This window comes from Hemicordylus capensis, chromosome 2 (assembly GCF_027244095.1).
Source record: "Hemicordylus capensis ecotype Gifberg chromosome 2, rHemCap1.1.pri, whole genome shotgun sequence".
Taxonomy (NCBI): Eukaryota; Metazoa; Chordata; class Lepidosauria; order Squamata; family Cordylidae; genus Hemicordylus; species Hemicordylus capensis.
Genome location: NC_069658.1, coordinates 145,613,768 through 145,629,496, shown reverse-complemented (window position 1 = coordinate 145,629,496; position 15,729 = coordinate 145,613,768). Strand labels below are relative to the sequence as shown.

At 41.0% G+C, this 15,729-nt stretch overlaps 1 protein-coding gene across 8 annotated transcripts in view; it reads left to right on the top strand.

Annotated features, from left to right (window-relative positions):
• Positions 1-15,729, top strand: part of PAX5 (paired box 5) — a 316,792-nt gene that overhangs the window by 158,425 nt on the left and 142,638 nt on the right. For all 8 annotated transcript variants that reach the window (XR_008316357.1, XR_008316358.1, XM_053297041.1 and 5 more), the window contains one exon: positions 8,640-8,769. Coding sequence is in view for 6 of the 8 variants with exons in the window: in XM_053297041.1 (XP_053153016.1) it covers positions 8,640-8,769 (130 nt within the window). In the remaining 2 variants the exon portion in view is untranslated. The remainder of the gene's footprint in view (positions 1-8,639; positions 8,770-15,729) is intronic.

Below are 15,729 nucleotides of genomic sequence, written 5' to 3'. Positions count from 1 at the left end.
TGGGTAAAATCTTGGGCTTGCAGGGGAGGCAGCACCGGGATCGGGCTCAATCCTGGCGCTGCACATGAGCAGACATACCCAGGTAGGGCTTCCCTAACCTGGTAGGGCTGCTGGTGTGCATAGCCTTATTATGTACATAATAAAAGGTAAAGTGTGCTGTTGAGTTGATTTTGACCTGGCGCCCACAGAGCCCTGTGGTTTTCTTTGGTAGAATACAGGACTGGTTTGCCATTGCCTCCTCCTGCACAATATGAGATGATGCCTTTCAGTATCTTCCTATATTGCTGCTGCCCAATATAGGTGTTTCCCATAGCCTGGGAAACATACCAGCGGGGATTCGAACAGGCAGCCTTCTGCTTGTTAGTCAAGCATTTCCATGCTGCGCCACTTAAGGTGGCTATGTATATAATACATGATACACAAGTTGTTTTAATTGGGTAATGACCCTTCTGCAATTATGTTATGAAGTTTTAAGGAGCAGTTGTCAATAGGATGAGTAAAAGATCATGATGATTTGACCAGGGGCGTAACTACCATTAGGCAGGGGGAGGCAGTCCTCTCGGGGCCCCACTGCCTTGAGGGGCCCCCCAGAGACACCTCACATGACTCCCCATTGCTCCCTGCCCAGCCCCAAGACCCTTCAGCCACTTGCGCTGTTTGCCCCCTCTCCTGCTTGTCGTCCTGGTCCAAATCAAAGCAGCAGGCAAGCTGCTTTTCTCCCCGCCTCTCAGCTGATCGGCGGGTGGGCGGGGCTTCCAGGGAGGCCTCCGTGTAGGCCTCAGTGAAGCCTGAATTCGAGTAGGCTGGCAAGCCCCAGGAAGAAGGCTGGCAGTCAGAGTGGCCACTACAGCTCTCTGCAGCAGACCCTCTTCCCAGGCCAGACAGCTCAGCCTTTGCCAGGTAGAATGTGAATTCCTTTTTGTGGTTACACTCCCCCCACCCCCTATATAGGGATCTGCTTGCCATAGGGCTTTGATGGGGGGAGGGAGAGACTGAGAAGTCTCTGAATATTTAATTTAAAACTAATTGGAAAATTTGCTGGCTTTAAAAACCCCCTCTAAAAAGTCCTATAAGTGGCTTGTTTCATGGCAGGAAATTACAAAAACTTCTGGAACAAATTTATTTATGTATTAATTAATTAATTAATTAATTAATTAATTCATTCATTCATTCATAAATACACTTATGTTCAAGTTGTTTTGCAACCCCGGTCTGAGTGAGAACTGAGACATGAGTGAGAACTGTGACGCATGTGTTGTGCTTTTATATTTTTTCCCCTTAGGGTAAATCTGGCCAACATGTGAATGCAGCACCTCCATTCCAGAGGAGATGTGTGTTAAAGGGCTTTAACAGCCTCGTGTGAAAAACCTCCTGGAATCAAACTTTACTGAATTGGTTCAGAATTCTGAGAAAACAAACATAGGCTCACCCTGCATGGTTGAAAGTCTCCTTTGCTAATCTGCATCAAGGGGCCCATTTTAATAATTAGTGTTTCTAGTGTCTTCTCATTTGCTCAATTTTGTACATCTGTTTTTTGTATGTTTTGAATGAAGACAGAAATGTGAGAATAAAAGTCCCCTGCTAACTGGGCAAAGAGGCACCTTTTTCTCTTTGTAAACCGCCCTGAGCCATTTTTGGAAGGGCGGTATAGAAATTGAATTATTATTATTATTATTATTATTAATAAAAAATTTCTCGGCGGGGGGGCCCATTTAAAAATCTTGTCTCAGGGCCCACTCCAACCTAGTTACGCCCCTGGATTTGACATTTGACTGATATGGCCTTTTTGTGGAACATGTGGTGCAGGCTTTGCTTAGTCTGTGTTTGCTTCCTAAAGAACATATCTTGAAGCTTGAGCTAGGATTTTTTAAAAAAGTGTTAATATTTGACATGAGAGGAAGAACTGAGCGACAGAGAGGCTGTTCACACAGAAGTGATTGTGTGAGAGACAGGAGCTGGGTAGGACAGTGCTGTCCTATCTAGCTTTCATACCCAGCATTTGGCCCAGGTAGGAGGAAAAACTGTCCTCCCCAGCTCCTACACAGTCACTTCTCCCTGCTCCTACCTAGCTGTTTGCTCCCACACAACCAAAAATTGGGAGCATACGTAGCTCCCAAACCTGGATAGGACCGTTATCCTACCCAGTTTTTGGTTGTATGAACAGCCTCAGAGACTCAATGAACCAGGCTATGAGTGGCAATTAAAACTGGGGTTTATAATAAATGAGCAGTTTGAAAATGATGGTGTTTCCTCCCAAGCAGAAATGAAAAAGAAGTATGCCAGACCAACTGGAGGCTTTGGTCCCAGTCCAGAGAAACGTAGTCACACTAAATTTAATTGAAATCAACAGTTTAACTTAGATCTCATTGATTGCAATGGACTTATCAACTAACTTTCTTTGGACTAGGCCTACTGACTTGAAGCAGATAATAGTTGTAATGAAAGTTGAAAGTGGTAAGATAGAGAGCCATAACTGACTATGGTGTACACACTAATTTCTTTTATTGTTATCACTTCTGATCAAACAAGTTCTGTAGGTTTTTTAAATACTATAAAACCTTGCAAAACCCATTTGACTAGACTCAGACATAGGAAAGAAAAAGTGCGTGCACATCAAAGGCAACTATTGCTTCTATATTATCTTCGGTTCTCTGAAACAAACTATCACCTCTCTCCAGCCTCTGACAAAGCCATTTGGCAGCTGGCTTTAATAATAATTGCTAGGGATGATGAAAGTTTGAGTGGTAGGGAGTTGAGGAAGAAGTGAGGTCAAGTAGATCTGCAACCTAAGAAATGTAGAAAGATTTCTTCTTGCAGAGAAACCATAAACCCAGTCAATATTATACAGTTGATCTTTTGGCTGAGTTTAAAAAAATGATTTGTGGACGGCGCTTGTGAATTTCTTAAGAGATTTGGCCTTTTCTAGGCAACTCATTAAGAGAGTGGGTTGGATCTAGATCTTGCATGAGCAGAAAGAAGTTCATGCAAGGGAGCTTCCCCATAGCAGCCCCCCACTCAAAGTCATTCTTCAGAGACTGTGGAGTGGACCCATAGGAACTGGCTGTTGTGGGGCAAGTTGGGCTTCAGCAGTGGGAGCATTGCCAACGATCAGGCAAATTTTGTTGTGCAAAATGACAGAGAGCTGGGGGAATGACTGAGTGTCATAATTATTGCAAGGAGAGAGATCAATGATAGTCACATGTAGATAGCCTAAATTTAATTAAATGTGAAGGAGGGACAAGATTGTGCTGGACCATCTTAAAGGAGGCTACATATACACAGGTATGCATATGACCTCTGTCAAAGTCCAATCAACATATGGAGGTCAGATATGTTGTTTGCTGCCAGGATCCCACTTTCCCCCTCATGTGTTGATAGTACCTAGATTTAGAACAACTCCACAGAAGACAAACCTGCACAGTTTGAGCCATCAAGCCAAATCAATCCCACTAGTTATGTAAGGCAGCTCACCAGGGACTTGAAATGCTGCCTGTTCGGGATTGCAAAAACAGGAGGTACCATATTGCTGAATATTTGTCCGGCCATCATACATGACTGGTGGTCTACATCTAGCTTGTTGGGACATGCAGGTCTAGAGGCCTGCATGACCCAGTTTAGACTAAAGACTAAAGACTGGTTTAACTGTTCTTCCCTCTTTTGGAGGAACCCCAAGTATTGCTGTATAACAAGGGAGGTTTTCCAAACTCAAAACAGAATTATCTGGCTGCCTTTGGATGTCATGGGGAACCTGAGGCGAACTCACCTCAGGTTTACCCCCTGTGATGTCAGAATGATCAGAACCACAGTTCCTGGACCCAATCACAGTTCCGATTCATCACCCAAACCTGGAAATGAACCCTCAGTTGAAATGAAGTTTCACTCACCAAATTGAGGGTCTGCTGCCTTCAACGTGTCATCCAGTTTGTACAGCTTGCACAAACCAGAGTTAAGGGGAGGAAGCTCCTCCCCCTCTGAAGCACAATTGGCTGCCATGGCTGTCCTTCTTGCATTGAAGGAAGCTTGCACAGCCACTTACTCCCCCTTTGCAGTCTTCCAGACTGCAAGATTACTGGGTCATGCAGTCTCCCAGACTCCAAAGGATGATTGTCTGGGAGCATGCCAGGGGAATGGAGACAAACTGAGGATTTGTTGGACCCGTGGTTTGCTGCTACATCCAAAGGTGGCCTCAGCATCCTTTCCAAACTACAGTTTCCAAGATTCTTTGGGGAAAACCATGACAGCTAATGTGGCATAAAACCAACACATTGTTTACAGACTGTATTTTAAACAAAACAAGACAGAGCTTGGGTGTAGATCTAAATATGCTCAAGATCTAAAGTGGAGAAGATTAAAGCATGGATGAGGATTTTAGCAAATATTTAGGAAAGAACCAGCAAGTCTTAGAGAAACTGAAGAGGAAGGATAAATGAGAACTGATGATGACAGTGCTGGAGGGGATAAAATGTAGAAGGAATCAAATATGGACTCAAGATTGTCATATCTTGAGTAGAATAGAATGGAAAAATCTTACATGTATAATTTAAAGTTCCTTTTTCAATTTAAATTCAGTGTGTTTCTATTGAGTGTTTGTATTATTTTTTCATCTTTTTTAGTTTATGTGCTATTTCTGGTGCCTTGCTGAAAGGCAATTATAAATCTAGGTAGGTGTGTGTGTGTGTGTGTGTGTGTGTGTGTGTGAGAGAGAGAGAGAGAGAGAGTATACATAATTATATATGCCTAAATATAAAAGCAATGCTCCCATAGTAAAGACTGTTCTTATTGCTGCTTTTTAGTTGTATAGGAGATAATGGAATATTGCAAAGATAATGCTCAAGAAAGTACCATGGCATTCAAAACTTAAACCCCTGTGCCACTTCTCAGAAGAGAAGGGTTGGGTATTTAAACATTAAATAGATTATCTTGGACACTTCTCAGCTGAGAAGCAATGGCAGGCTGCTCATTCATTTTAACTTTTAATTGCCCAACACCTTCTCAGCTGAGAAATGGCATGAGCTGCTCATTCGTTGGGTTGGGGATTTCAAAATTAAAGCAAATGAGCAGCTCAGCTGGGATAACCCATTTAACTTTTAAATCTCCAACCCCTTCTCAGCTGAGTAGTATTGTGGGCTACATTTGTGGTACACATATTTAGTTATTGGGGTAGTTTTAGTCATTGATGCAGGATGAGGATTTAAAAGTTAAAGGGATTTTCCCTTTAAGATTTAAATCCCAACCAGAAAACCTTGAAAAGTCCCAAACTACCCCATGATATCTAAATTTGTGTACCAGGAAATTGCCCATGAAAAGTCAAACCCGCAGAAACAAAACCCATGATATTCAAGGGTCTCCTGTATTTTATTCTAAAGATTTTGTATTATGATAATCTTGGTTGCCTTGAGTGGAAAGGCAGCAGATAAGTACAATAAGTAAAGTGAAAAATGTTTCTTCCACAAAGACATACTTACATTGCTATAAAGTCTTGACGAGGGCTGGCTATCTTCTTCGCCCTGGGTGGCCTGATCGTCCCCATCCAAACTGACGGAAGAATGTCTTGGCTATGTATGATATCACAGTATCCCACATCCCCTCTATGCACATCAAACAGGGAGGAATCCCTGTAGCTCTTTAGGCCAAAGAGCTTTCCCAGCACCAGGCATAACACAGAAATTTCTTGGACATTGGGTGCTTAAGTGTGCCAAGCTAGAAGGAAGAAAGCCTGAGAGTAAGGTCAGCACTGCCTTTTGCCTTGCCACTCTTGTGCATAACTCCACACTCACCAGTGCCTCCTACCATGCCACACAGATGCCTCATAGGTCTCTGCCATATCACAGAAACCTACTGCTTGTCCTGTCACAATGTATAGTGCACTTGTACTGCACGAGGCACTGCTTCTGAACTGTTAGGCACCTCATGTGAATTATTGACCAGTGTAATAATCCAACATAAATAAATGTTCTTGAAATGTGTAATGTTTGTGGGGGAATAGGTTGTTTTGCAATATTTTTTTAGAAAGGACTACATAAATGTCTGTGTCCATTGCAGAAGCAGCACCATAAATTTGGTGGTTCTAGTGTTATGCGACAGGGAGAAGAATTTCTCTCTGTCCACTTTCTCCACACCATGCATGATTTTATAGACCTCTATCATGTCTCCCCGCAGTCGTCTTTTTTTCTAAAATAAATAGGCCCAGGTGTTGTAGCTTTGCTTCATAAGAAAGGTGCTCTAGGCCCCTGATCATCTTGGTTGCCCTCTTCTGTGCCTTTTCCAGTTCTACTATGTCCTTTTTGAGATGCGGTGACCTGTGCTGCCTGCAGGCTGGCCATTCATCAGGTTAAACGTGTAGCTCTACTTGATGAATGGCCAACCTGCAGGCAGCACAGGAGAAACTGGGGAAACTGGAGTGTTCCAGTTTCCCCAGGATATAGCATGACACATTGCAAACCCATTCAAAACTAATCAATCAATCAATCAATCAACCAACCAACCAACCAATCTATATTAATATTATATATTAATATTAATTATAATATAATATTTCAGTAGCAAAGACAGGGATGGCTTCTCATCTCTGAAAAGCTATCATCTGTATAAGGTTGCAGTCCTTGGCTTGTTTTATTTGGGACTAAAGCTGTGATCCTAATTCACACCTGCTTGGAAGCATGTGCTGTTGAAATCAGTGAGACTTACTGCAAACTTAGTAAACATTCATAGAAATGGGCAGCATATTTCATTGAATTCAGGGAACTCATATGAACACACAATTTATACTGTGAACTATTTTAGAGCTTTATCTATTTATTTATTTAAAATATTTTTATGATTCCTTTCTACCACACAATGGTAACCAAGGCAGTTCACAGGGCGATAAAAACAATTTAAACAAACATACAATAGCAGTATTATTATTATTATTATTATTATTATTAATAATAATTTGATTTCTATACAGCCCTTCCAAAAATGGCTCAGGGCGGTTTACACAGAGAAATAATAAATAAATAAGATGGCTCCCTGTCCCCAAAGGGCTCACATTCTAAAAAGAAACACAAGATAGACACCAGCAATAGTCACTGGAGGTCCTGTGCAGGGGGTGGATAGGGCCAGTTACTCTCCCCGTGCTAAATAAAGAGAATCACCACGGTAAAAGGTGCCTCTTTGCCCAGTTAGCAGGGGATAACTGGGCAAAACCAAATATAAACCAAGCAACAGCAAATAAAGGCCATATCTGAAAGCACTGCAGCAGTAAAAGCAAATCAAAGCAGTACTAGTAATCCACATATCAAAACAATCAATAAACATAATCCAAGACAACTACACTAGTAATTAACAAACCATTAACCAACGGCATGCATAAACAGGACAGCCTTCTCCTAATGCTGCCTAAAAATTGTGACAGGCACACACAGAGCTGGTTTGCCATTCCTTCTAATAGTTCTCACATCCGTTTATTATATTCTTCTTCGTCATAAGCCCCATCGCCAGTTGAGATCATCTGGAGAGCTACGGTTGCCACGGGCTCATCTGGAGGCTGCTTGGGGACAGGACTTCTCTCTTGCTGCCCCTGGGCTTTGGAATGAACTCCCTGTTGCAATAAGAGCCTCCCCATCTCTGGCAACTTTTTAAAAGGCACTGAAGGCATATTTGTTCACCTAGGCTTTTAATTAGATTTATAGTTTCTTTACTTTTGATGTTGAGTTTTAAATGATTTTAATGTTTTAATCATTTTTAATTTGTATTGCTTTTGCTATACAATGCCCAGAGGTGCAGGTTTTGGGTGGTATATGAATATGTTAAATAAATAAATAAAATATAACAGGCTACTTATGTAGGGATTGATAGATTGATTAAGTGTTGTCAAGTCTGTGTTGACTCTTAGCGACCACATAGATCAGTTGTAATCGAGTCCATCCACCTTGCTGCATCCACCTATGCATTGCATTAAACTAATAGTAACGAGAAGACACTGTAGAAAAACTTTATGTTTTGTTCTGCCTAATAAGCACTGGAGAGAAAAAAACTTCATAGTCAAGCGAGGCTTGGTTCACACAATAATTCAAATCTAGATTTAATGTGGGTTAACATTAGCATGCCTGTGTGAACCCACACCAAAATGGTTTATGGTTTGAGATGAATCTGAGATTCCCGCCTTGGCATGGGTTCACACAGTCATGCTAATCTTGGTAACCCACATTAAATCTAGATTCAAATGACTGTGTGGCCTGAGTAAAGATTTTTATGCTTAACAGCACCATTAAAACATGTATTTTTAGGTAAGGTTGTCATCATACAACCATATTTTCTTCTACTGCAAGAAGACTTTTGTGAAGTCACCTTGTGGTCCTCATTGAGATAGGCTGGGGAAAGATCATCAACATGTACTTTGAAGCCCTGAACTTGTGTTGGCCAACACAAGTTTAGCAAGCTAGAATTCTGAGGCTTACAGAACTTATGTTTGGCATGTGATCCCATCACAGTTCGAACCATCCAATGACCTATTGCATGTGAAAGCAAAAATTCACCTTACACTACAAAAGAAAAACCAAATCACAGCAATCTACCCATATACCTTGTTTTTATTAGGCATAGTTTGTTAACACCCAAAAGATTTACTAAGTTGTCTCATTTTTCTCTGCCCTCAGTCAACAGAGTACTCTGCCATGGCATCACTAGCTGGTGGATTAGATGATATGAAGGCCAATTTAACAAGTCCAACTTCAGCAGATATAGGAGCCAGTGTTCCAGGGCCACAATCTTATCCTATTGTGACAGGTAAGAAATGTTAGATAATATAACAAGAACGCATATTAAAAATGGAAATATTGGGTGAAGTGGTTGATACTTGTGATGTTTGGATTTGAGTGTAGGAGGCATTGTAATTTTTTCTGGTAGTTATCTTGGTGCTGACATTTAAACTTTGGGTGCTTTGAACATAAAGTATACAGGGCCTCAGATGGCCTGGATGTTGTATACCTTAAGACACAGTATGTCTTCTCTCACTTGTGCTTGTCCTCTTAGATTGGTTGGAGAGGCCTTGTTCTGTATTCCCCTATTCAAAGAAGGGCAATTAGATCTATTTGTGCACAGAGCAGGCCTTCTCCATTGTGCCCACACTATGAAATGCCCTGTTCAGGGAGACTGGCCAGGTTCCCCCCTTACACAGCTCCTGGCAATTGTTGGAAGATTTTCTGTTTCTAAAATCTTCCTTGACTGTCTTTATATAGTAGTTTGTTTCTTGGCTGCTGTTGCATTTCTAGCTCCTAATTCTATAACATGCTGTTTAGGGCTGTTTTAAATGTTGTTCTTGGTTTTATCCCTTGGTTTTTAAGTTGCTTTGAATACTTTTTGTACAAAATAAATTAAAATGTTAATTAAGTTCAGATGCTTCAGGACTGCTGTGTAATTAGTATAAATGACTGACATTTGTGGATTTATAACAGAGAATTTCTTTCTGTGATTTTTCTATGTCTTACACTATGCCCTGAATATACACAATACAAGCCGTGAGGATTTGACTTGCCTTTATGTTAGATGTCTAGAATAGATGAAGAAGATAAGGAGGATTTAATTAGCCATGTTTTATGCTGGTTTATTTCACTGTATGGGCAATGAGGACCATTGGGTGGGAGGAGGGAGCATCTTAAAGGTTGTCTGTCCTAGGCAGATAATGAGCTTGAAACAGCTCTGTGTATGGACATTGAGATATACATTTCTTTTTAAACTTCTGGTCCTTGATCATCACAATGTATTCATTTTAAAGTGATGTTTACATTCTAAAAATCTAAAGGATGTTTAAATCCTTTTGAGGTCAAAGGGTTTGTCTTTGGATGCCAAGAGAAATTGAGGACTAGTGATGATTTTATAGAGTTTACAGATAAGAAGGTATTATGTAACTGGCACGTTTATTAGTTGAAATGTTAATTATTAGCATCCCGCCCAGTGACTGCTAATGTTGCTTCCCTTGTGCTTCGCTTTTATTCTCAAACTTTTTGCTACTTTGCTAATGCTTTTGGTTGAAAAGTGGTTTCAACCAAAAATTATTATTTAATAATAACAACAACAAATTATTTGAGTGGAGGTACATAAATCTAAGTAATCATGTACCTTTTTACTATGTGAAATCCAGTGTTAATGACACTATGTGCTCCACTGCTTTTCTTTCTCCCTCCCCACACCTGCTTTTTAAAAACTCATCATAACTTAATGTTTGCATCTGGCCTGTTTTTGTTTTGAGATGGTTTGTGTCTTGATTATTAATGTTTCATTCCGGGACTAAGATTAGTTTATGCTCAAATTATGAATGTATAGTTCTATTGAAGTCCCACAGACTAAACATTCATAACTGGGTCCATCTTAAGGGACAGAAACATTAAATAATGTTTGAGTACCAAGACTGAAGCTAATTTATTGTCTATTCTTCAACTTCTTTATTTGGAAGCAAGTCCAGTTGAAGCCAAAGTGAGTTACTTCTATGTAATTGTCCTATTCCAACAAAGAGATCTATCCAACTGGTGATTTGTGCTGTAAGGGGCTTTATTCCGGAGCTCACTTGGAGAAGACTGGTCTTCCATAGCTGATTTCCCAAGGAGAAGGTTGTCGTTCCTAGTGCTTTACCAGATGGCAAGAAGATTGGTGGGGTGGATTCTTCCTTCTCATACAACAGTGTGTTTCTGCAAGCAGATTGGAGGCAACTGCATAGTAGTAATTTCATTAATTCTTTTGGTTTCAAGTGGTACTTGCTCTCTTCTGATGCAGTCATGGCTCTTTGGATTTAGGCTTGTGTCCTCATGGACTGGGGTGAATAGTCCACCTATGAAAACCATATCCTAGAGTAGTAAACATTCTGACTTATCCCTGAGGATCTGCCAGCCCTAGTAGAGGTTCTCCAGAGCTGCTGGAGCTGGCATTTAGAAAACCAGTAAACCACACAAGGGCCATTTAAGCAAAAGAACCTTCCATAGGAAAGGGGTGGGACAATTTATTCTGCCTGGGCAGAAGCCATAAAAGCCAGCAGTTTGTTCCAAACAGCTGCTGTAGTAACACACAGCTCTTGTGTGTTCCTGCTCAGAGCTAGCCAAGGTCCTGATGTCTGTGTCCCTCCCAGATCTCTGCCAGTACAAGTTCTGGCTGTTATGTGAATAGTGTTGTACTTCAACAAAGAATGGACTGATAATTCCCTCTGCTTAGGTGCTGCTAGGGTGGCTCAGGTGGCGAGGTGGCTGAGTTCTGCTGCCAGAATTTGAGGCTCCTGCCACTTTATGGCTATATTCGTCTTCTTTAGACCTTAAAAAATTCTGAATTTTTGCAAAGATTGCACTATTGTTCCATCTTTTTTTAGAGGCTTTATTCGGATGATTGCAGTGATATTACAGGCATCTTCACCATTACATTTCTGGTTACCATCAGGTGCCATTTTAGTGATGTGTTAATTTTTAATTGATTTTTTAACTAGCATCATAATGTTTTTCATCTGGTATTTTCTAAAAATTAAAACATTTGCAGAATAGTATTAAAGTGTAATTGCACTAATAAATAAAAGTAAAAATAAAAATAAAAATGAAGAAATGGAAGGATAAGGGAAATGACCAGAAGGGTAGATGGGACAGGATGAAATCATTTCAGAAAATGATTAATAAAGAGTTATTTCAACAATGGTTTCAGTGTCGGCAGAAGCAGGAGCCAGTTTAAACAGGGTAGACCTTTGCTGACTGAAAACTGCAATTTTACAATTTTAAGCACCCTTTCTGGGCATGCCTGGGAACAAAAACTACTGTGCTATATCCACAGAGCTTTGGAAAGTCAGTTGCAATTCCAGGTAGTGCTGAAAGTAGAAAAACAAGGAATGAGTAGCACTAAGAGCCCCTTGTCTGGAAGCTCCTTTTGTTGTGTAATCACCAGTTAATTAATTGATTAAAAGTCAGTTACAATGCATAACACATGAATATTGGTGCCTCTCTGAGATATTGACGAAAGAGTGAGATATCTTACAATGCGATGAACAAAAGTGCCACACGTGAGAGCCTATTTTAATATTTTCCTGTATCTATTCCAAATAACGCCAACAGATCAATACAGCTTCAGAAAAACCAAGTGTGCCTCTCAGCCACAATGATTAAAATTTAACCAAGCCGATTAAAACTGGCCACCAACAAAGCTATAGGGCACAATGCAGGGGGAAGATGTCCTGCAAAAACCTCACTGGAGTCTTGGTGCAGTTTACATTCATTGCAGCAAGGCATGGGCAGGAGAACTTCCCCCTGGATTGTGCCCTTGGTTAATTAATATGCAGAATATACCAGTTAAAGGCTGTAACCATTATCATAATCCTAAATAACACTGAAAAATAGTTTTTGCTTCAGTGTGCCACAGCTCAGTGAAGATATGTCTGCTATGGTAAAGATCAGGAGAAAAACAACTATGATGGCATAATTATTAAAATGAATGTAAATCAGTACTCAGCATACTATGTTATCTTTATTTAAATCAGTGGGTCATTCTTAGTGATAAGTACTCCACCACACACACAAAAAGAGTAGCAGAAATAAGAAGAAGCCTCCAAAAGGGCAAATGAATTAAGGTTGCCACCTCTCTGGGGGAGCAGGAGGGGGTATGTCAGTGTTCATTTGTATATGATTTATCTAAGCACATGCACATTTTAAAAAACACATTGACTAGAATTGTCTGGGTGACAAAAATGGTTTGGTCAGTTGAAAACCAGCCATTTAAATTTTTTTAAAAAATGGTTAGCATCACAGAAAGACTACAGTAAGAAGAAAAATGTTTAGTTTGGAAAGCTGGACATGAACAAGCACCATATATAATTATTATAATGTAGTGAAAAGGCTACATCAAGCATTTGTATTTATTTTATGTACATGTAGTCTGTCCTATGTATATTCATTCAGAAGTAACTCCCAGGTAAGTGTGTGTAGGTTTGCACCATTAAGGACAAAGGCCGCAATCTTGTTCTCTGTATTCACTTGTCTAAATTCACCTAGTGAATTGGTTTTTAGTTTGACACCACTCGTGATCCTAAGGTAGGGCATATCAGTAGCACTATCACCATTTCCATTTTGCTTAGGTTTTTTTTTAAAGGAGGAAGGCATTAAAAATGAAGGGAAAACACATATGAGAGGGAGAGCGAGAGAGAGTGAGAGAGCAGATGCAAAGGAGAACAGAGCTCCTTTACTTTTAATCATTTCATAGAAAAGGGACTTTCAGCAGATACACCCCTGCATCACAAACTGCATCTGCCCAAATTCCCTCTAGGTCACCTTAGAGAGAGGACAGAGAAAGATGTATACAGGGAAACCATTAAAAGTTGATATCATGTTGCAGCTTTGGATTAAAAGTGGGTCCTGGATTTGAAAAAGTAGAAGGTTGTTGATCAAAGTGAGTTCGTGTCGGAGGTGAGAATTGAATTGGGGTCTTCTCAGCTCTTAACAAATACTTTTTGCAACTGTATCACAGCAGCTCTCAAGTCCTGAGTGCTTCCAGGCTTCAGGAATAAAAAAGGAGAAACCTTCCACCTTTTATAGCGGGAACCTCCTCTGCTGAACTTTCTGTATTTAAAATATGTTGTGCTTTTAGAACCAGTTCAGTATTTCATGCTCACACACCTAGGATAAGTGTAGGCAGGGCTAGCCTGCCCACTAGGTGAACTAGGCAGTTGCCTATGGCACCGTGTGTGTGTGTGTGTGTGTGTGTGTGTGTGTGTGTGTGCCGACGGCCTGTGTCACATGCCACCCAGTGAGCCAAAAGCAGGGCCTACCTGCCCACTAGATGGACCTCAGTGGCCACCTGGGGTGGCAATCTGTGGGGTGTGTGGTTGCACCCTCCAACTGCTTTGTGTGGGCTCCCCCCTCATCTCCACAGGCGTGCACATACACCTCTTGTCATCCGAGGAAGCAGGCAGGCAACCTAGTGGACACTCCCCATTCCTGTTGCCTGCCCGGTTGCCCACTTGCTCTCTTTGTTGCCTCTGTCCACTATTCCTACCTCTGTCAGCTGCTTCTGGGCAGCTCGCCTGCTGTGGCATGTTATAATCATGTTGCTGTGTCAGGTGGTGATCATTATAATGCACCGTGCAGTGGCAGGAGTGGTGGGAGAAGGCAGCAGAGCGGTGAGGACAGCAAAGGGGCGGGTGGGCAGTGGGGACTGCCTGTCTGCCCACTTGCTCAGGCATTGGGGACTACCCTCCCACCACTAACCTGCTCAGATGACAGGAGGTGCCTGCACAGGAAAAAGGGGTGGGGGCGCTAAAGCCAGGGTTCACCTGGGGCCAGCGATCCTTGGGCTGGTCCTGAGAGTTGGTGAAGCATACCATACACTAGATCAGGATGGGCAGAAGGTAAATTTGTAGCAGATGGGCCAGTTTCCAGTTGATCATCTATTGCCTGTTGGTTGCTGGATTCTTGCAAAGATTGCTCGGATAGGTGCTACAGCAAGACACTTACATCTTAAGCCAAAGTGTATACTCAGGATCACCTAAAGACAGGTTGATTATTGCATGTAGATCCTGCCTTTCTTTCATCATGGGAGTTAAGGCTGTGTTCTTAGGGGTCCCAGGTAGTCTCCTAGCCAGGTGCTGACCAGATCTGGATCTGCTTAATTTCAGCATGTATCATGTGCCTTTAGACCATGCTTATGGACTGTAATGTACTTTTATTTGTAAATTTAAAACATAGTGCAGGCTATGGAGATTCTAGAAAACAGAAAGCAGACCACACAAAAGTCAGCCCTTCCAGGTCTAGATGTACAATAGAACCAAACTGCTGCAAATCTGAAATCTGCCATCTCTAGCTATTGGAGTCTGACTAGCAACAATATTGTATCTCAACATTATAAACATATATGTTAGAACATCTTCATTTTGTGTGAGAGGCCCAAAAGTAGTGTTAGGCTTAAAAAAACAACCCCACACATTACCAATGAATTGTAAATGGCATCAGAAGTCATTGACTGAATAGAGGAAATAGTTCTGTTTCATGAAAATAAAACCACTGAATTCCTTAGTCCTCCACGATTCAGCACCCAGCAGGATATTAATGTATGAAATGCTTAAAAGCCCCCATATTCTGGGATGAAGAGAGTTTGAGAAATGGGTTTTATTGTGGCCAAGAAAACTAATCTGGTTCTTTTGATAGGGCTGAGATCTGCAGTTCAAGCTTCAGCAGTTTTTATGAGAATGTCTAGGGACAGAGCTTGGCTTCCATTCACAAACTGACCTACGTCTAGTTTGTATTGTGAGTCCTGAGTTCTTAAGCCAACTCATAAAATAGTTTAATCAATGCAAAATAGGCTGAGAACCATGCAGATAAGAGAATTATGGCCACAGTGTTTCATTGTTCTTGTTTTCAAGCCCTTGGCTGTAGTAGGAAAGCAGCATTGAGAAATAATAATGTAAAAGATCCTCCGTGCAGCTGTGGTGTCAGTCTGGGGTTTGCATTTCCTAGAAGATTTGCAGATCTGATCTGTAGTAATATCATTTGAATGAAAAAGTACTGTTTAGACATTGGCATTCACATCAGCATGTCCATAAAAATAGGCCTAAATTATGGTAAAAGGAAATTTTGATGACACTTTTCTATACTGCTTCATCCACCAACTTGCTTGTGGTTATGGACCACTGGCTGAACATCTGATTAGAGAACTAGTTGATTTCTCTCCATCGTTTTTATGCCACATTAAATATTAAGTTAAAAAAAAAATCCTTGCTCTTACTGCCTGCTG